The sequence below is a fragment of the Drosophila santomea genome, chromosome 2L, assembly GCF_016746245.2.
Source record: "Drosophila santomea strain STO CAGO 1482 chromosome 2L, Prin_Dsan_1.1, whole genome shotgun sequence".
In the NCBI taxonomy this organism is placed as follows: Eukaryota; Metazoa; Arthropoda; class Insecta; order Diptera; family Drosophilidae; genus Drosophila; species Drosophila santomea.
Window position 1 is genome coordinate 19900278 of NC_053016.2, and position 20521 is coordinate 19920798.

At 39.6% G+C, this 20521-nt stretch overlaps 1 protein-coding gene across 2 annotated transcripts in view; it reads left to right on the top strand.

The window, feature by feature from the left end:
- Positions 1 to 9002, top strand: part of LOC120448769 (voltage-dependent calcium channel subunit alpha-2/delta-3) — a 42756-nt gene extending 33754 nt beyond the window's left edge. Inside the window, exons 5-17 of one of the 2 annotated variants that reach the window (XM_039630957.1) lie at positions 432 to 905; positions 1197 to 1478; positions 1534 to 2241; positions 2304 to 2517; positions 2576 to 2781; positions 2873 to 3102; positions 3534 to 3566; positions 3748 to 3852; positions 3923 to 4184; positions 4257 to 4742; positions 4807 to 4962; positions 5023 to 5179; positions 5247 to 9002. In XM_039630957.1, coding sequence (XP_039486891.1) covers positions 432 to 905; positions 1197 to 1478; positions 1534 to 2241; positions 2304 to 2517; positions 2576 to 2781; positions 2873 to 3102; positions 3534 to 3566; positions 3748 to 3852; positions 3923 to 4184; positions 4257 to 4742; positions 4807 to 4962; positions 5023 to 5179; positions 5247 to 5440 — 3507 coding nt within the window. In that variant the 3' untranslated portion in view covers positions 5441 to 9002. The remainder of the gene's footprint in view (positions 1 to 431; positions 906 to 1196; positions 1479 to 1533; positions 2242 to 2303; positions 2518 to 2575; positions 2782 to 2872; positions 3103 to 3533; positions 3567 to 3747; positions 3853 to 3922; positions 4185 to 4256; positions 4743 to 4806; positions 4963 to 5022; positions 5180 to 5246) is intronic. The other variant, XM_039630965.1, reaches the window with a different exon arrangement.
- The last annotated feature ends 11519 nt before the right edge of the window (positions 9003 to 20521 follow it).

Genomic DNA, 20521 nt, shown 5'->3' on the forward strand with positions numbered 1-20521 from the left:
AGTAAACTTCATCCAGAAAATATACATACTTTTTAACGAAGGTATACCTGCCGTCATACTCTACGAGCACGAATAAATTTACTATTAGCAAGAGTATACACCATTATTAAAAGATGTGCATATGTATTTCAAAATGTGGCATACTTTTGAACTGCATACCGAACACTGTGCAGGAATGATATTTCCGCGTGGATAACTAGCGCTTTGAATTAAGCTTCACATACACAACCAACTCGAACTAAAAGTTTGTCAAAAAGAAGGCGGAATGAAGCCATGCAAACTCCAGAGCTTTGTGCAATTTAAGTCGTAGCGAAAAGAATAAATTGCATAAAGCGCGGAAAGTTTTGCAACTTGCCCCTATTCTCCAACCCCTAGGGATATATTTAAGCAGATTGATGACAGTGACTGAAACCAAATAACTCTTTTTTCAGCGCCTGATGGACTCCGCCGAGCAGGCAGCCCTATCAGAGCTGGAGGGCCAGGGGCAGGCGGAATCGCCGTTGGGAGGACAGCAGCACTACGATGCCCGGCGGATCAACGAATACAATGCCGATGGGAAGCTGGCGGACGGAGCCCGCCACATGGACATCCGGTTCATGCGGCGCTTCGAGCGCCTGCCGGTCAATCTCAGTCTAAGCTCGATTCTGGTCCCGCACGGCGTCGACTTGGATGAGCCGGACGTGAAGTCGTCGCTGCAGTGGAGCAGCCATTTGGATCCGCTGTTCCAGAACAACTTAGAGCAAGATCCGGCATTGTCGTGGCAATACTTCGGCTCCTCCACAGGCTTTCTGCGCCGCTTCCCGGGCACCGCCTGGCCCCCGGAGGGCTCCAAGGGCAGCAAGCTCATCCACGACTTCCGCACGCACAATTGGTTCGTCCAGGCCGCCTCGTCGCCCAAGGACATTGTGAGTATATATAATGTTATATTATATTTTTGTTATATTATATACTACCGCTGCTATGTCACGAAAACTATACAAATTATATATATTTGGAATTAATCAAAAGAGCATATTAAATATTTAATAAAACGTTTTTAGTTTTCCACGACCTAAACTAGGAAACCAACCGTTATGTTTTGTTTTCCAGACTGTTATTTTGTATTACTTAATTATACGTTTATGTTACTATTAGTATAAGCAAAGTTAATGATGAATGATAAATAACTAACTGGACTTGGGCCTTCTTCCAATCAGATGATTCTTTTGGATGCATCGTCGAGCATGACAGAGAAGTCCTTCGACCTGGGGATGGCCACCGCCTTCAACATATTGGACACCCTTGGTGAAGATGATTTCGTGAACCTCATTACCTTCTCAGAGGTGGTAAAAACCCCAGTGCCGTGTTTCAAGGACCGCATGGTTCGGGCCACGCCCGACAACATCCAGGAGATCAAGTCCGCGGTAAAGGCCATCAAGCTGCAGGATACGGCGAACTTTACAGCGGGTCTGGAGTACGCTTTCAGTTTGCTGCACAAGGTAAACGGTTCATATATTCATGGTTATAGCAAAATTAACGAGTACCCCGATTTAGTACAACCAATCTGGGGCTGGGAGTCAGTGCAATCAGGCCATCATGTTGATCACGGAAAGCACCTCGGAGTCGCACAAGGACGTTATTAAGCAGTACAACTGGCCACACATGCCCGTCCGAATATTTACCTACCTGATTGGCAGCGATTCCGGAAGCAGGAGTAATCTCCACGACATGGCCTGCTCGAACAAGGGATTCTTCGTCCAGATCAACGATTACGATGAAGCTCGCCGAAAGGTGATTGACTATGCCCTGGTGATGGCTCGTCCAATGATCATGTACCAGGCGGACCATCCGGTCCACTGGAGTCCAGTGTTTGTGGCTGGAAAGTCAGGAGGACTTGGCCGCGATTCGGAGTACCAGCGACGCCTGGTGACGACAGTTTCAACTCCGGTCTTCGATAGACGGAACCATTCGGTGCGCGTTGCCAATCTGCTGGGCGTGGTGGGCACCGATGTTCCCATCGAGGAGATCCGCAAGGTGATCCCCCAGCACAAGCTGGGACCGAATGGCTATTCGTTTATCGTAGATAACAACGGACGGGTGCTCTACCATCCGGATCTGCGTCCTTTAGGCGATGCCAACCAGTATATCGACCAGCTGAAGCCCAAGTACGCCTCGGTCGACATCACGGAGTTGGAACTGCCGGAGACGGAGTTCGGCAACAATAACGAACCCATTGAAATAAATAAGAACCTATTAAACGAGGTGGGTAACAACATTTATATTTTATAACATGATGTATTCTAAATTTGTTGTTTCTTTATAAGATGCGCGGTGACATGATAAAACCCAAGGAGGGGGAGACGGAGTTCACTGTGATGAACCATTACGATGAATCAAAAAGGGTTTCGACCAGGACACATCGGTACTTCTACGGCCCCATCGAGGATACACCATTCACACTGGCTATTGTGCTCCCGGAGAAATACGGTAGCCATGAGTTTGTCTCCCAGCAAGAGATTCGGCATTCGCGTAACAATGGTAAGATGTTCTGTGGTACCCTTCTGATTTTGCAACTAATACACTTCTTTCTTTTCAGTTACTGAATACTTTAAGGGAGACAACTGGCGCGTACATCCCGACTGGGTGTATTGTGAGTACAATAGCGTGAGTGATCTGGAGAAGGAAAGGGAGAGCTCCGGTGAGTACTCCTCGCGCGATCAGGAGCCCAGTTTCGGATCGCCGGAGGAGCAGGTATTGCACTTTCTGTCTCGTGCTGGACGCCCCGGCTGGAAGTGGATGTCGGTAAGCAATCTGACTTGGGAGAACGGGTTCTCTCATGGTGGCTATCTCAGCTGGCTGCTTTACTTATACGAAAAATCTCGTCTTGAATCAGGTTCGACCTAAGTCGCCGCAGCCACATCACAACATGCACAGTGGCTCCAACGGCAATGCGCCAGGATCGAGCCACTTTGGATCGCAGCACCAAAACTCTCAGGGATCTCGCAAGGCTGAGCCGTACTTTTGCGATCGAGCCCTCCTCCAGAGTTTGGTGCGCGATGCCATGGTAACTGATGGACTCGATAGGAACACGACTGGATCCTCCAGCGGAAAGGAGGATAAGCAGTAAGTTTGAATGGAATATGATAGATATCTCTTTTTTTTTTATTTTTGTTTTAATAAACCACATATTTTTGTCTGTATTAAAGTTTTTTTGTTCTTCCAAATTAAGTATGTGCAAGTTATTTATTATTATTAGTTTTAGACGCACACTTAAAATATTTTTGTATATACATTTATTTAAAAGTTTAAGAATGATCTCTTAATTTTTTGTCGCATTTTACTAAAGCACAAAAACCATTTTCTCTCCGCATATATTTTCCTCACTCTATTTCTATAATGGCAAACACTTTTTCTGTTTTGCTAATCTCTGCACTGTCTCACCTGAATAACCATAATGCAAAAATTTTCCCTAACGCAAATAATTTGAAAATGTTTTTTTGAACAAATGCAATTTAAACTGATACGCACCACTCTTATATGAATAATTTCTATAGTCCCATCGCCACATTGATGGCAATCCTAAAGAGGTAAATCGAAGAGTAATTTGGTTAAAGTTGGAGTAGAATAAAGAAATGCAATCGCTTTAGAGGACCAGCCACATGAAGAAGGCTTGAATAAACATTCCTTAGAAATATCTTGCGCTGGCCCCAATTAATTAGAACCTTATAGATTCCAATGAAACTTAAATATATTCATGTTTAATCTTAGGCAAGGCTACCAGAAGTTTGTGGTCGCTACTTCTTTCGTGGCTACGAGATCGGGTCTCCTCCGGTGGATTGATCATGTAAAGCGACCTGAGGATACCCCCGAGCCGTTAGTATTCAATTTATTTGTAATAATTTGTGAAGATATCTTAATTGTTTTCTACTCCATGTTCTAACAGTCACTTCAGCGAAGATAATGTTAGAGCCATGGACACATCCTGGTATAAGAGGGCCATTGACCAACATTCGGTGGAACCAGACAGTTTTGTATACAGCGTTCCCTTTGGATCGGGCTATGCCATTAAGTCGAACGCCACTCTGGTGACCGCCTCCCATGCCATATTTGTGGAGCATCGAGGTCACAAAGCTGCAGCCGGAGTTGTGGGTCTGCAGTTTCAGCACGATTCTTTAGCGAAGCATTTTATAAACATCACCTCAGCCGTAAGTGTCTTATTAATTTATAATAATTATTATTATGGCTTAAGGATTTTATTGAAACTTTTATCCTTTTAGTGCACTGGAATGACTGGTTGCAAGAGAACCTGTGCTTCGGACAATTTGGACTGCTATGTTCTAGACAACAGTGGATTTGTGATCATATCCGAAGAGATGGAGCACACGGGCAAGTTCTTTGGGCAGATCGATGGCACCATTATGGATTCCTTGGTGCAGGATCGCATTTACAAGAGAGTTACGGTGAACGATTATCAGGGTGTCTGCTCCGATGCGGATAATCCATATACGGCTGCGGGGGGAATTTTAAAACCCAATCGCCTTGGATCCTGGTTCTTCAATCACCTTTTGGCCCTAAGTGCCGCCTGGTTGTCCCTTATGCCTGCTTCGCTGCGTGCCTGGCCGCAGGAAGAGTATACTTATGACAACGAGGATGTGGTTTTCGTGGACAACAATTACTCTGATGAATACGAGTTCGGTAATGAAAACGAATACAATATGCAGGTGGATCAGGAAATGGACGAATTCTTCACCACAGCCGACGTGGTGAGTAGAAATTTCATTTTACAATCGGATAGGATCTGCAAATAAAACATTTTTATTATCATAGGAATATACGACACCACCGCCTAGACAGCATAAACCTCACGTTGGACCTAGATTTTCACCAGACCCTCACAATGCCAGACGTTGTGATCTCCGCACGGATCTCTATATGCTTCAGCCGGAGCGCCTGAATCAGGGTGGTCAAAACAATCCACTCAAAGTAAATAAAGACCAATGGAGAAACGAAATGGAAATGTAATGAAATGTCTCTATTTTTCAGGGTAAACTAACCAACTGTCATGTGTCTGGATGCGAGCGTCCTTTCAGCGTTCAAAAGATCCCGCACAGCAATCTGATCCTGTTGGTGGTGGACACCTTGTGTCCATGTGGCTCCAAGCAACTGGACATTGAGCCCTTGGAGGAGGCGGGCGTAATCGGTGGGTAACACTGGGATGTATATGAAGAAACCATTCTTAAAGTAAAATTTTTTTTTTTTAATTCTAGGAGCCTGCAGTACGAGACGCCAGGGACAGGAGCAAGAGTCCCGAAGGCGCCCCAAAAAGTGCATCAACTATCATCCGGAGGAGATCGAAATTCAGCAATGTGGGCGTGGTAGCACCCTGCTGCACATGTCTGGATCGGTGATTGTGGCCCATCTTTTGATGGTGACCGTGACCTTTGTGCTGGCCAACGCGTGATATGAGTACTAAACAAGTTTTGGAAATTAAGTTTGCACTAAATATGTGTTGAAAGCAAATAGCGGAGGAGACCTTAAGGGCACCAGAATTTCTTTTCGAAGGAAATAAGCAGTTAGAGTTTGTTAATTTGGGGTAGAAGTGAAAGCTGTTAGAAAACCTCTTGCCACTGAACCTGGTAAGAGAAAAATCAAATATTTATTAGAAGATTTGCAAACGAGCAACGTTAATTGATAACACTATCGAGTTTATATCCTTATGTTTGTAGACAATAATTTCCAGGACGATTAGAAAAAAAGATAGCTAAACATAAATTCTGTATGTATGTGTGCAATACGATTAGCATTTAAAAAATAATTGTTTAGTCCAAAGCTTTAGAGATCGAACTTTTCTTTAAAAATTATTAATTGATTTAATCATTCAATATGATGCGCAATTTCAAGAACCAGTGCAAAATAAATAAATAAATAAATAAATGTAATAATGAAGGTAAAATAGTTATCAGTCGGATTATGTAAATAGTATCAAAAATATTCAGCATGAGCAAAATTCCTACCGATAAATATTTCATTTCTTTCCGGTTTTTTTGTCGTACAACTTAAATACTAAATAAACGGAGTTAATTTTGCACTCAACTGCGTACGCACAAATATTAAGTATTATATATTTTACAACCAAATAAAATCGAATTCACTGAACAAATGTAAGACTTGAAATACCCGACAGCAATGTAAAAATAACAAAAACACATTAAGAACAAAAGCAAAACCGGAAAAAATATGTAGGCAGTTACATATGTATATGGCTGACAACCAAATTTGAACAGAAACAAAACGAATACAAAAGAAAACCAAGTTAATTATTATATAAATATTTGATTAGTTTTGCAGAAAACACAAAAAAAAAGAACAAAGTGGAGAGGGAATAAAAATTTATTTTATATACATTTTTATACAAACCTCATTCATATAACAAATAGCGAAGCGCAAAAACCAAATCAATTAGTTTAATTGTTTTAATTACATTAGACTATACAGTGTGTTTTTGCGTTTCCTTTTGTTAAGTTATTAGGTCTACATAGAAATTTACATATCTATCGGAGTTCTGAAATAAAAATACATTTCTTTTCCAAACTAATAAACAACACTATATAAAAAGCAAATTACATGAAACACTTACATATTCACACCGACACTCAATCTCACTCACTTTAAACACAAAAAAACACTTACAAAAATATACCAAATATAAAGAAAGAATATTTTCTGTGTCTTAAACTTGTATAAAAAATGTCTTCCATTACAAATACTTAACGAAAATGAAATCCATACAAAGTAAAACAATTTATAAATCAATACCTACTAATTAACTAACACTAAAAAATACGATTATATAAGGAAATATATATATTAAAACATTTAACTCAAAAAGTCATTAACCAAGCATACACAATTTCAAAAGTTTCGCTCCGCTCCTCTTGTTTAGCTTTAAGCTGAAAGAGGGCGGAGGAAACGCAAAAAAAATGGAAAATAAACATTCGTACACCCATTAGAAGGTTAGACAATGTAGGTAGTTAGGGCTGGCTAATGGGCGGCACCGGCAGGAAGGGGAGCATTGAAAGGAGGATCATACAAGCATTAGAAGAAGAATTAGCAGAATATTTAATATATAGCAAATATGTAATAAACCTAAATTTAACATACAACCTAAACCGAGTACTCATTTGTAAGTCATAACTCATAAGAGCTGTTTGTTAAACGTTAATAATGTCGATTGATTGGACGGTGTGGCAGTACGAAGGTAAGACACCAGTATGCGTAATCTGAGCTGGAGTGCGTGCATGATTGGATGTTTAGTGATTGTTTGCGTGTATGGCTGGGAACCTTGACTGACTTTAAGTGGCGTGGGTGGGAATGTGTGGGAAACGACAATGGAAATACCTGGTAGGCCACCGAAGGCAGAACACAATACACAGTACAGTTAAGATCGCTATACAACATTTCCCCTTTTTTTTTCCCACTCTGCTGGTATCTTCCGGTATCAGCTACATTCTCACTCACTACTGTTCACCATAAATCCACTGTAAAATGGCATTCAATTTATTCGCATAACTTCAACTCAAAAGTAATAAAGGTATATTCAACTTTTTGCAAAACTGAAATTCCATATCAAACACACAAAAAAAATTATAAATAACACGAAATTTATATCTACTGGAATATATAATAAAATAGTAATGTTCTGCAAGATTTGCTATGTTTGTTTATTTTTATAAGGAAATCGAATGTTTGTATATGTAGTCCATAATTTTCTAAAGGAATATGAATATATTGAGAAACACGAAAACAAAGCGAAGTAATGTTTATTGGTCTTAATAAAATGGAAAACCAAAGGAAAAAGAATTATACTAATATTATTAACTTACGAATTAAATCAAATTTTTTGACATGCGATTTTTGCTTTTTGGAAATCGTGCTTTTTGCTAAAACAAAACTACAAGAAAAGGGAAACAAAACGACCTACTATTAAAATATGAACTCACTTTTGCTCTCTATAATCCCTATATACAAGCATCTTTTCATATGGAAAATTTATATAAAACCATCCGAAACAAAACGAAAACAAAAAGAATCTCATATATACCATGTAATAAAAAATGTCCTTGAATATTCATCTCTCTCACCTCACACAAGAAATCCGTAAAATTTATTATTCATGATTTGCCGTTCCTTTCTTACCTTAATTTTTCTCATTTTAATTACCATATTTAGAGTTGAATTGAGACCGAGAAACATATTAGACAAAATCTAAGAACTTAGCATTTATGAAATATTAAAAAGCAGAAACATTTACTGACTTTAATTTAAAGTCATCCTATCAAGTACTAATCATTGTAAAAATTCTGTTATTGCTGTCGAACATTAAAATTAGACTAAAATAAACCCAAAGCAACTTTTAAATTGTACAATTGTTGTTCCATTAAATTTGTCATTATGAGATTTGAAAATATAAAATTTAAATACAGATGAAAAGCAGTATGGAATACATATAAATACGTATACACATGTAAGTCATTAATATGTTCCAGAGACCCACAAAATGGCGGAAAATAACTATCAAAATTATTCAAAAGGGCTTAAAATATGGATAACAACAAATTTTATTTGTTTTACAAGAAATCTCACATTAAAATACGCTCACCAATGGCACATCTTAACCTGTTATTTTGTACAAGAAGTCTACAAAGAATTTTGCGTAATAGTTTACAAAACGTGAAAACTATTTAACATTATTCAAAATAAACACACATTTGCGAAAGTCTAATTGTTAAGGGAAAAATAACAAAGTAAACCGCATACTTACATAAATTAACTATAAATTAATATAAACTTGCTCATTATTCTAATTACAAACTGGAAATTATATGTAAATGGTATACATAAATAATATATTTAAAACCATGTTAAGATTTAACATTAAACAGGAAGATGAACAACTAAAAATATTATAAATACATAATATAAACGAAGAAACAGAAAAAGCGCATAAGGAAACAGAGAATGAAGAAATAAATGACAAAAAGTATTATAAAATAATTAGCCTTTGTTTTTTATTGTGCAAGGGAATTTTTTGTTGTTCAAAACTCTATCTACTTTTTCTTCGAATAGTTTATTAAAGACATAAGAAATCCACCTCCATTATTAGAAGTCCGTTGCATCATGTAGATGGCGCCAAAATAAATGTGTCTCGATGGTTGAGCCATTTATATAAAATGTTTTGTTTTTGTTTTCTTAATTTCTATATATGTATATTAGCCAACTAAATATAAATTCAAAGCAAGTCTCTTGTTAAACATTTTGAGTTGCCATTTTTGAACGCCAGCGTCACCAGCATGTGAAGTTTTTTATAAAGCTTTCTCTAAAGCTGTCATTTGGTAAGGGAAATGGCCGTGCAGGTGGCGCCAGTAAATCTTTCGCCTGCATTGTTAAACATAACCCACCCTCAAACGAAGCAACAGCACGGAATCAAAATGCATTGCAATGCATTGGGAGCATCATTAATGACGTCCTGCACTTCCGGTACGCAATTACGAATGGCAAACACAATTCAAATGCCAAATTGCGATATAGAAGTCTGTTTTTGTGGCACGTGATCCTTCCCCAAGGATAAGCTCAAATTATACATTTGGTAATCAACTAAATTTCGCATAACTGTTTAACTTATTTATAAGGCCGACGCAAACATACACCATCTTATTGAAAAACTTTTTAGCCAAACAAAACGGACCTGCAACTGTGGAGAATATTTGCACTCTATGTACTGTCAACAAAATTCAAATCAAATAAACTATAAATGTCAGTGGGAGTGGGACTTTAGTTTCGGCTTGAGCTGGCTGCCATTGTGTTTGAGTTCGTGCTGAAATCGTTATCCTGTTACTTGTCATTAATTCGACCCTTCGTGCATATTGTTACTCCTGTCATTATTGCCCCGTATTGTTGCCATTTCAGCTCTGTGCGTCGAGCCGTTAAATTAGCCGCTTATCAATTATGTATTTGATTTAATTGGCGAACTAGAAGGCTCCCGGGACTCGTTGGCAGGCCTGAGCCTGGATTGAACTTCACATAGATTTATCATTGAACAAATAAATTTGCTTTTAAACTAGCAAAATTTTATTGCATTCATATATGTACAATATGTAATTAATTAAAACACGTGTACTTTATGAAGAGTTTAATTGAATTCAATCTGAAGGCTTCACGGTCACTTGCTATATAGCTACTGTTGAACAAGAATCTGATTTCATACCTAGAGGCCTATGAAAAATATTTTTGGAAAGCAAACAATACAAAATTTAAAATATAGAACTAATCAATTAAAAGAAGTACGACTGTGAAAATTAGTCTACGCAAAAGAATTATACTTTTTTTTCGATATGCAAATTAAATAAATCCGAACAGCGGGCAAAAAAATCAACGGTTTCCATTTTATTGGGAAACGATTTGAAGAACGACTAAAAAGAATTCTTGGCTTTTTGTGTGTGGCTGCAATTGCATTTTGTATGATTTCGGTTATTTGTCGTGGTTATTTGCTCGACACTGGCCAGCCAGCCTGATTTATTCATTAAATAATGTGTGGGGAGCCGCCGTAACCCTTATCCCTACGTTCGGGTGTGTCCTCATGCGTCATGATTTTCTATAAATAAATTGATTTCAGTTTTCAACATTAATTTAATGGTTGTTGTTATGGGTGTGTCCAGTGGTTTGGCCAGTGTTTTCATTGTTATTGCAATTGGCCTGGTTGTTGGTAACTGGGATCTGTTGCTGCTGATGGTTACATTTTGTAATTTCATTTTCGCATGGCTCTGCGGATTCCGGCAATTGAGCATTATGCAATGCATTTACATATATGCATGAAATCGTTTAATTGCAATTCAGATGATATAATTTTTTCGATTTTGGTTTTAACTGTTTGCATTGTTTGCGACCAATTTGCAACAGCATTTCGCCATTTTGTATTCCCATACCGAATGGTAGACACTTTTGATCCTCCACATAATCGTAAACCAAGTAAAATTTTCCATTTACAATTTTTACGATGCTCGTCGTTAATAAAGCATAATATGTTGACCTCAGAGCTCTCAGTGCTACTGCGCCAGCCATAATTCTGCGCTCAGTTTTGCTGCGGCTTCTGCGGATTGCTTTCGCTTTTGTTGCTTTAACCGCTAAAAGCAATTTGCAATTGCACTTGTTTATGGTTGGAACTGAGCTCCTGGCGTTAATTTGACGTATTTGGCTTAGCAAACGGAACTGAAGGGATTACTTAGTCAAGGGAGCTTACTGGATAACAGTATTACCACTATGTATAAACAGCAAAGTGCAATTAATATTTTAATTGATGAAGGGAATGCACTTCGGTTCAACAACGATATTTAAACCTTATTAGCCCAATAAAAATGTCTAAATTAATTTTCTTATTACTTATTACCGATAAATAAAGATATTGCGGCTCTGCTATCAGCGTCAGAAAACTCTTGCAGGTTTCAGAATTCCCTAAATGGCTAACGGGTAATTGCAATCAAGGATCAAACTACTGAACTCCTTAAGCCCCGACCATTGAGCTTTCCAAATTTTCTCCGTGCCATCTTGACATATAAGCAACCAGGAACGCAGAAACAATTTAATCAATCAATGCGCAACTATATAATAAGGCACAAATCTGACGGTAGAAAAGCCTGCTTGACTTTCGAAAGTTCCATTGCGTAAATTGATAAATCCTTTAATGTTGCGCCCACACACGAACACACGAGAAACACACACCTAGAAACCGGAGCATGGTAAAGGGTACATCCGTACAACTGTACTCTGGGGCGCGACACAATGACATCCACACAGCCGTGGGGTTAAGGGAGAAATCAACTTTCGATTTCATCGAATAAATCCACTTTACAGATTGAGACGGCCGTGGCACGTGAGGACATGGGGGAATTTCAATTCCTTCTAAGCACGACGATAGGGATGAACTCATTCAACGAGAGCGAAGACAAAATACGTGCACTGCGTTAGAGCTGCGTTTAAAAATAGCCCTAATAAGTTTGCTATTACAATAGGCGTTTGTGGGAAAAAAATTGTATTTTCGGTTATAAAGTTACATTAAATTTATAGCATCATTTATTTACAAGCAAACTATATAAACCACATTTCTATACTAATTATTTATGCACAATTATTTGACATATCACATCCTAAGCTATCCTAAGCTCATTACATGTACATATATTGATAAATCTATGGAATTGACAGCCGAATATAATTATGCAAGTCCAATAAAAAATTCATAAATATTTGTGGTTTTCGTTAAATAATTAACAAGTGTGAAACAATAGGAACACTAATATTTTGTTGAAAGCTGTATGCAGATTGGAGATGGCAGGATGTTGTGCTTGAATAATTGAATTCATCAAAGCTAACTCGCACAATTGTGAAAATGCTCGAGCCACAACCACCGCCAATGCCCGAAGCTACCCGATTTCCCCTTTGAATTTAGTTCTGTAAACTTTCCGCTTACTGTGTGTAGGCTGCCTTTGATGACGGAGACAGCGGCTAAATTCGGCTAAAAGAATGGCGTACAAAAAGATTTGCGAATTGACAAAGTGCAAGTGGGTCTTAAGGCACGAACATGCCAGATGATCGAGTAGGCAGGACGGCAGAACGGCAGGACGGCACCTCATGAGGGAGCACGTGTGTGCGAGTGCCTCTGCCTCTAAGGACCTCCTCGGGCAGGCAACGAAAGACACACTCGCACACAGCGACAAACATCTCGAAAATCCATGTCAGTGTCACGTAGCAGAGTGTGTCCCAAAACAGGAACAATAACAACACCACCGGCAGCCAAAAGCAGCAACAAAGCTTGATAATACAAGAGGGTTCTCGAGACGATAAAGAAACGGATACTGTCAATATGACTAAACCTAGATACACTAATAGATTTCTTTGGAATACGGACAAAGCCTAGATTTACTAACAGAGTCCATAAAAGGTAGTAAACGGAAGGTTTTCTGCATAATAAAATAGTAATTAGAAATTTTATAAAATTATATTCTACTGTATTATGTTTTTCGAATAATCAAGTAACTGAACTGCCCGATCTATTGAGATATTTACTAGAACTGCACCCTCATCCATATCCAATTTTTTGTCCTCATTGTTTTTCCTGCTGATTGGTGTCTTTGTGTTTTTTCCCATTCTGAATTCCTATTTGCCTTTATATCTAGCTTTCCTGTTCATCACAGTATCTCAAGCTTCATTGGCATACCCGCGTCTGAAGAAAATTTTCTGCTCGCATTGCGTATACGCCACGATGCACGCACCGTTGATTGGGTCGCTCGTTTTTCGTGCTTAATCAATTATGCGATGTTGGCAAATTCACGAAGCTTCTCGAGTTATTTTCGCTAATCACTGGAATTCAATAAACTTAAGCCTCAAAGCCTCTAGAGATGACGAACTTCATTCACAGAGTCCAGAATGGCTTACGGTAGCTTCAAGTGGTTTTATGGATGCTGGACAATTTTTCCAGCCCTTTCTGACCGGGTCATTTTTCATTCTGATGAAAATATTGATTTCGATTCTCTTTCCCCCACCTTCATCCGCGGTCGACGTGATGTTGATGTCTGTTTGTCAGTCTAACGATTGCTCCTTCAGTGGTTACCTAGCCCTCAATGAAAACGGGCAACTTTCCCCCGATTACATTCGTTTGCCATCGACCCATCGAACCATCAGTCCTCATCCTCATCCTCGTCCTCGAGCCGATGCCCCTTCAAAGATTTATGAGTTGTCCGCCTCGAAGTTGGGGAGGCAAATGAAATATCGCCAGTGGGCAAATATTTGCGATACGGAAGGCGCGTGATTCGATCAGGACCCAAACGCAACGAGATGAGCTTGGAACCCAGTTCCACACGAACCGAGCCAAATCAAAGGCCAAGCACCGAGTGCACCTGGGATGTACAGTGGTCCTAAAGGAATAGTAAACTTTTTTTTCGAGAATTAGCCCATTTTCAACTTTGGCTAACTGCAAGACGGGTATTTATCTAAAATTATAAATTTAACGAAAGAAGTACGGATTTTGTATCAACTTAAACGCGTCCACTCGAATACGAATACGAACAAAATATTTATCGTTAAAAAATATTATCGTTAAAAATATTTATGACTTATGAGTGTACACCACGGTGTATAGTTTCAATATTTAACATAGCTTAGCTCCTGCAATTGCGACTCCTGGCTGACAGGTAATAAGGTCATCAAAACGCTCGATGCGGTTTTGTCGTCTGATTTATGAAGTTGTGTGGTCAGCATGGAGCAAGTCAAGCCAGAGGCAAGATGGTAACGGGGATGGTGGCTTTTGGGAGGAGGGTGAAAAGTCCAGCCAGCCAGCCGTGACAACTCAATCGAGGACAGCGCGCATACGCCACGTTGTTCGCAGTCACCTTTGGGGAATGGAATCGGAATGGGGATGCCAGGGATGACAGGGATGGCAAGGATGTGTCGCTTGGTCAGTCAACGATTGCGCCTTGTGCTCTCCTTCTACCGGTTGCATTTTTTGGAAAGCGATTTATAAACGTTGCAAGCATAAATAAACAAACAGATGCTGGAACAAAAAATAAAGCCAGTCAGGACACCGCATAAAGTACTGAATGGCAACATGTGCCTGGCCTTCGTTTTTCGCGCTGTATTTATTTACTTTTGCTCTTTTATAAAATATTTTTTAATGCAGCCACAGGGCTGCCAATTTGTGCAGATTTATAGAGGCTGCCAACGTCATGGCTCCCGGGAATAAAACCGACAAAAAATACATAACCAACGCTCTCTGTTGACAATCGCCACAGGAAGTGGGCAAGCAAGTTGCCAAGGATGCCAGAAATGTGGATGTGCATGGTTGTTGCTCGTGCTGCTGCTGCTGCTACTGCTGCTGCTACAAAAGGGTCATAACTGATTGCTGCAAACACTTACGGGGGGATGTGGAGCATGAGGGGTTACAGGACACTCGCCGGTTGAATGGACAGCAGCGGCCAGCGGAGAATAGCGTAAGAGCAGGACAACGGACGAGGGACAAGGACAATGCTGCGCATTGAATGAGCATTTGATGGCTGTTTTTACAACGACTTTTGGGAATTCGGGTTACTCGTACCTCAAGAGCCCATCAAACAACATCTGAAGAGTTTTAGAGTCAGCATGGAAACTATTTTCCAGAACTTTCTAATGTCTAGCAATAGTCAGATAATGCAGTTAATACATAATGGTTTTTGAATTCTCAATTTTAACTCTGTAACCAAGGACAGTTGTGGGATGTTTTTTCAACTTTTCCATTGCACTTACTTTGAAAAACCAATAACTTATGTATTTTTAATTATTAGGCTAAAACAGTATGAATAATACCGTGCAAAAGATGTATAAAGCATTTATAATCCAATTTAATTGTTTTCCCTGTATTGCATCACATTATTTTAAATATTCGTGGAAAAACCTCGGAGCCCCGAGAGTATTTGTGTCAGTAAATATTGAGGGAATAATAGATTTAGTATGTTATGCCTGACATGGCTGTCAGCCACTGGCTGATGCTTTCCTTGGTTGTTTGGTTGGTTGTTTGTCTTTTTGTGCCGTGGAGACTGCAATGGAATTGCACTTCACCCATCGTCTGGCCATCGCTGTCGCCATGGTCATCATTAACATTGACCAACGTCATCGACATCGTTCCAGGATGTGGTGCAATTTGTTGCTGCTGTCGCTGTGTAAGTGGGCGTGACTGTCTGCCAAATATGAGCACCGGAAATTAGCACACAACTGCCACGCCCCCGCCCTGATATGAGGGCGAAAATTGAATGGACATCGGACCGACCCCTGGCCGTATAATTACTTTTGTCCCTGAACGGGGAGCAAGTGCTTTTAGTGACCAACAACTGCCAGCAATCCATCCCCGATGACCCGGCGGGATCACCGGATCTTAATTAACAAAGGGCCTCAAATTAAAGGCTAATCACCCACTTGACCACTTTGTCCACTTGACCTGGAACAACGAGTTCGCTTCGAGCTCCAGGGTGCGGTCTTGGATTTATGATGCATGGCAATCAAGCCGGGCACTACTTCACACACACTTAGGCAATAGCACCCCTTTTCAGTTTTTTATTTCCATTAAACAAAGATCTTTGCCAACCCAACTGCGAATTAGTCGAAACTAAGTTCGACAAAGACTAGGCAGAAAATTATAAAGATAGTGATGGTCAATAATTACGAACTTGTTGAATATATTAACTTAATATTTTCATATTCATTCGTTATTGTTTAACGGACTAAGTATTACCATCTACGCTTGAAATCAAGAAATATTTCAGTTCTTCTCGAGCGTTCAGAGAGAGAAATGCTGTAGAGTGCGAAAAACTTTTACCACATATCGACAACACATGGAAAGTAAAGGAAAAATGAAAAGCAAAGCACAGATGAAACTTTGCGTGCTCTTGTGCATCGGGCTTTTGTGAGCTGCAACTTCAATTGCGCCCATTTTGAAAATCAGAAATATGCGAGGGTATGGGTTTGGGTTCAGCGTGTGTGTTTGGCATACATTAGCTTCTCTTGTGTGTGCTGCATACATTTAGGCGCAGTGCAGTGCACAATTGCTTATGAAATTGAGCAAATAAAATTGTGGAATGCTGTAAAATGGCAGCTAATGAGCCGTGTTGCACTTAGAGGTTAATGCGAAAAAGGCTAAACTTCCTGGAGTTTGTTCTTGCACTTCAAAAAATGCATGGTTTTTAAAGACTTATAGAAATTTGTTTATATTCTTTTACATTTTCTGTTTAGATAGTGTGTAAAAAGATTGTGGTGCCAGAATTTTGCCATGACGTACAATTTTCCTACGTTCACTTTTAACTCTACAGAAAACGTGAAGTTTTTATGATTAGCTTGAAAAATATTGAGGAAGCCATGAATAATAAAAACAAAGCTTCCCCTCTTCAGCCTTCTGGAAGGAAACAAACTCATTAAAAGGTTGCCGGCTAGTCAGCCAGTCAAGAACTTTGGGCCACAAAACAAGCCATTAAAAAATGTTTAGTACATCGACTATGGGAGAGACAGCCACAGAAAAAGCAACAGAAGCGACAGCCAACTGCTAAACAAGTTGTTGGGAGAGAAAAAATAGAAGCACAAAATTGAAGGCAAATGTTTAGTGGAAGTTTAGCAGAGTGGCGAAAAGTTGGAGCAACAGCGAAAAAACACGAAAGTCCCCCGGGCACATTTGAGGGGTTTTCCGCCCCCTTCCCATCCAGTCACCCTCACCTGTCACCTGTGCAAAATGCCGCCAACGGCCGAAAGTCCTTCATCCCTGTTTCCTCTGCTTCCTCTGCTTGTATCCTTTTGTGCCCTGTTCATGTAAATTGAAAACAGTCGCCAAACGGCATCAAGAAAGCGAATGAGGCAATGAAATGGGCTTTGTGCCCTTGTGTGTAAATTAAAAATTAATTGTCGCCTGAGATACATTTTCAAATTGTATAAACGATTCGTGTCGCAATTGGGTAGCAATTGTTTGTTAAAATAATTCATTTTTTTAGTAGAACGAATAAAGACTTTATTCACGATGTAATCTGGTGCGTCAGCAACAACTTTTTACCCATATAAATATAAACTAAGTATGTATGTATAGATTAATACAAATAAATATATTTTTATGAATATATTATTATTTACCCTGAGACATTTTTCCACAGTTAGCACAAACATAATCTTGTAAAAGTGGCAGCGTCCAAATGTGTTATCCGCCCACTTTTATACAGAGGGCAGTCGTGCATGTCTAGAAATAAACTTCAAAGCATTTAACATCTGTCCATTGACCAAGAACGCACCGACTCGCCGGGGATGTAATCTACACAATGGTATGGCAGAGTTTTAATTGCTATGACACAGCCAAGACACGGCTGACTGGATAAGGGATACCAAGTGGTGACGAAGGGATCGGAATAGGGATTGAGACTGGGATTGGGATTGGTTCCGGGATCGGCTGGGTCCGCTTGCCGTTGTCGTTTTCTAATTTGATAAAGATAAAAATCATTTTGTAAACGCCCTCGACGATGTCGCCGTCAAATATGCATGGCCCTGACAGATGGGCAGGCCAAGGAACGGACACCGAAAACAGGACACTCCCATTCGAGGACACGCTCTCGCAGCTCCTTGGCTGCCGCTTAATTGAATGCTCATTTCAACGAGGACCAGCTTCTCTGCTCTGCAACATCGCTGGGTTTAATTGCATTTTTATTTCATTTCCCAGCAATTATCGCAAGTTCGTGTGCAAATTCTATAAAGCAGAGGAGAAGGAACACAGGCAGAAAGCTTATCTACCATCAGCTAATAATAGGACTTATAAAAATAATACGTTATTTATTGATCAGAACTGCACTTTTTTTTAACCTTTTTTTACGCACCTTTATTAAATTTATTTCATTACAAATAGCCATTATGTAAATACAATTGATTTGAAATTGAAATTTTTTAGAAGATAATTACACTGTTTAAAGGCTATACTAATATATATGGATAGATATGGATATTGGTTACTTCAATATTCAAAAAGTAAAATATTTTTATATATATATAAAATATATACGCCTATTAAAGCAAATCTGTATTCTTCCAAGGTGATTTTCTCACAGTGCGGAGTACACTAGCTTGAAGCGTTGAGGATGTGGCACCTGCAACATCCCAAAGCCAAGAGGTCAATCGTGTCATGAGTGTATCTGGGCCATGTGCAACTAGTTAGCAGCTTGTGCAAAAGTGCGGTCCGGTGTCCTGCGAAACCGTAATTAAAGGTAGCCAGGACTTTTAGCCAGCTCCTTGCAGTTCCTGCTGATATTTATTGTCGTAGCTGCGCTTTCTGCCCTCTTATTGTCAGTACAAGTCCAAGTTGCTGCTGTTGCTGTTTCTGCGAGTTGTTAGCAAAGCAATTAGCATGAGTTTGTTATTGCAGCACACGGCAAGCAGTCGGCAGAGAATAGATAGAAAGTTGGAGGGGACACGACGAACATGTCCGGCACCTCCTGAAAGTTTTACACCGAACCCTGGGGCGAAAGGCGCCGCTCCGAATGCCAGCAAACACGAATTTAATTTATTTACTCTGCAGCGGTAAAAGTGCTGGCAAATAGCCATGTAGCGCTTTACACTCCATAAACAAATTACAACTAACTGAAACCTTTGTATTGAATTGGAGGTATATTTGTAGTCGCGAAACTGGAGGTATAATTGTGCTTTCTATATAACAAAACAAATCATTTATCACACATTACGATAAAGCATTCGAATCTTTTTTAAAGTTTTAAAGCTATGTGTCCAACAATAAATAAAACCAATCAAATAATCTTAATGTACGTAGTGCCCCGAAATGAAGTTAAGCAAGGGAAGTGACCCGACCGGTCGTAAAGGCTTGTTTTCAAAGGGCACCTCACCCCTTTGATCAACGCTCAACCATTTTCCAATCAGTTTTTCTTACGCCAATTCCCTTTCATATCGAGCTCCATAGGTTTTCGAACCATGGCTTAGATTTAGTGCAACTTTCGCCACCCCAACCCTGAAGTCTGAGCCATCACTTACTTCTTTCTTTCGGGGTAACCTTCAGCACCTTTTAAGCCGCTTGCCATGTCCTTCAATGCCTCAAAAATCCCATTCAACCTCCACCTCCCGGCGGAATCTGTTGCTTTGTTATCCTGGCCCTCTTATATTGCATTTTATTCACTCGATGGGGAGTTCCTACTCCGCTTGGCTTGCATTTCCTTTGGGGGAAATGGGGGTTTGATTTTGGTTTGCTGCTTTTGCCACCGCCAGCTTCATCGTGGATTATGCAAAAAGTTTTTCATTAATGTTGGATTTAGATATTTTTTCACGCTCTGCAACTCTGCTTCCTCAGCCCTCCTGGTGAGAGCATTTTTTTGCCAAGCTTCCTCGATTCAAGCTCCTCATTTCCCCACAGCTTTTGCCCAAATCCGCTTTTTTCCTGCGTTTTGGTTGTTGACAACGCAACTTTGGTCCCAGGATACGTTAACTTTTGTGCGCGACGGCGTGTTGCAGCGCCGAGCTCAGTGCAATGAAAGTTGGCACCGCAAAACATAGATACGTTTGGATAGATAGATAGACAACTAGACAAACACTTAACAACAGAGCCCACGAAGATGCCGGGAAGCAAATTCGCTCACAAGTGATCTGGCAAATGGAGAACGAATTAAAGGAAAACGCACCATGATTTCGAATGTCGTTTAGTCCAAGAGAATTCTGAAAAGAGATTTTTTAAAATGCAAAGTAGTACTTGTAACCTTTTTTTCCTAATTGGAATATCGACGAAAATATTACACTTTTATCAATAAAATTGAAATAAATGAAATGGTTATTCAAAGATAGTTTAGCAATAATTAACTTTTGTTTTTAAAGTGTCTAGTGAAAATTTTATAAACATATATACCTATAGGTAAATTCATAATTTTTTGAATTTATTTTATTAAGTTGTAAGAAGATAGCTCTTAGTTCAGTGCCGTTTTTGCTACATTATTTTTTTTTG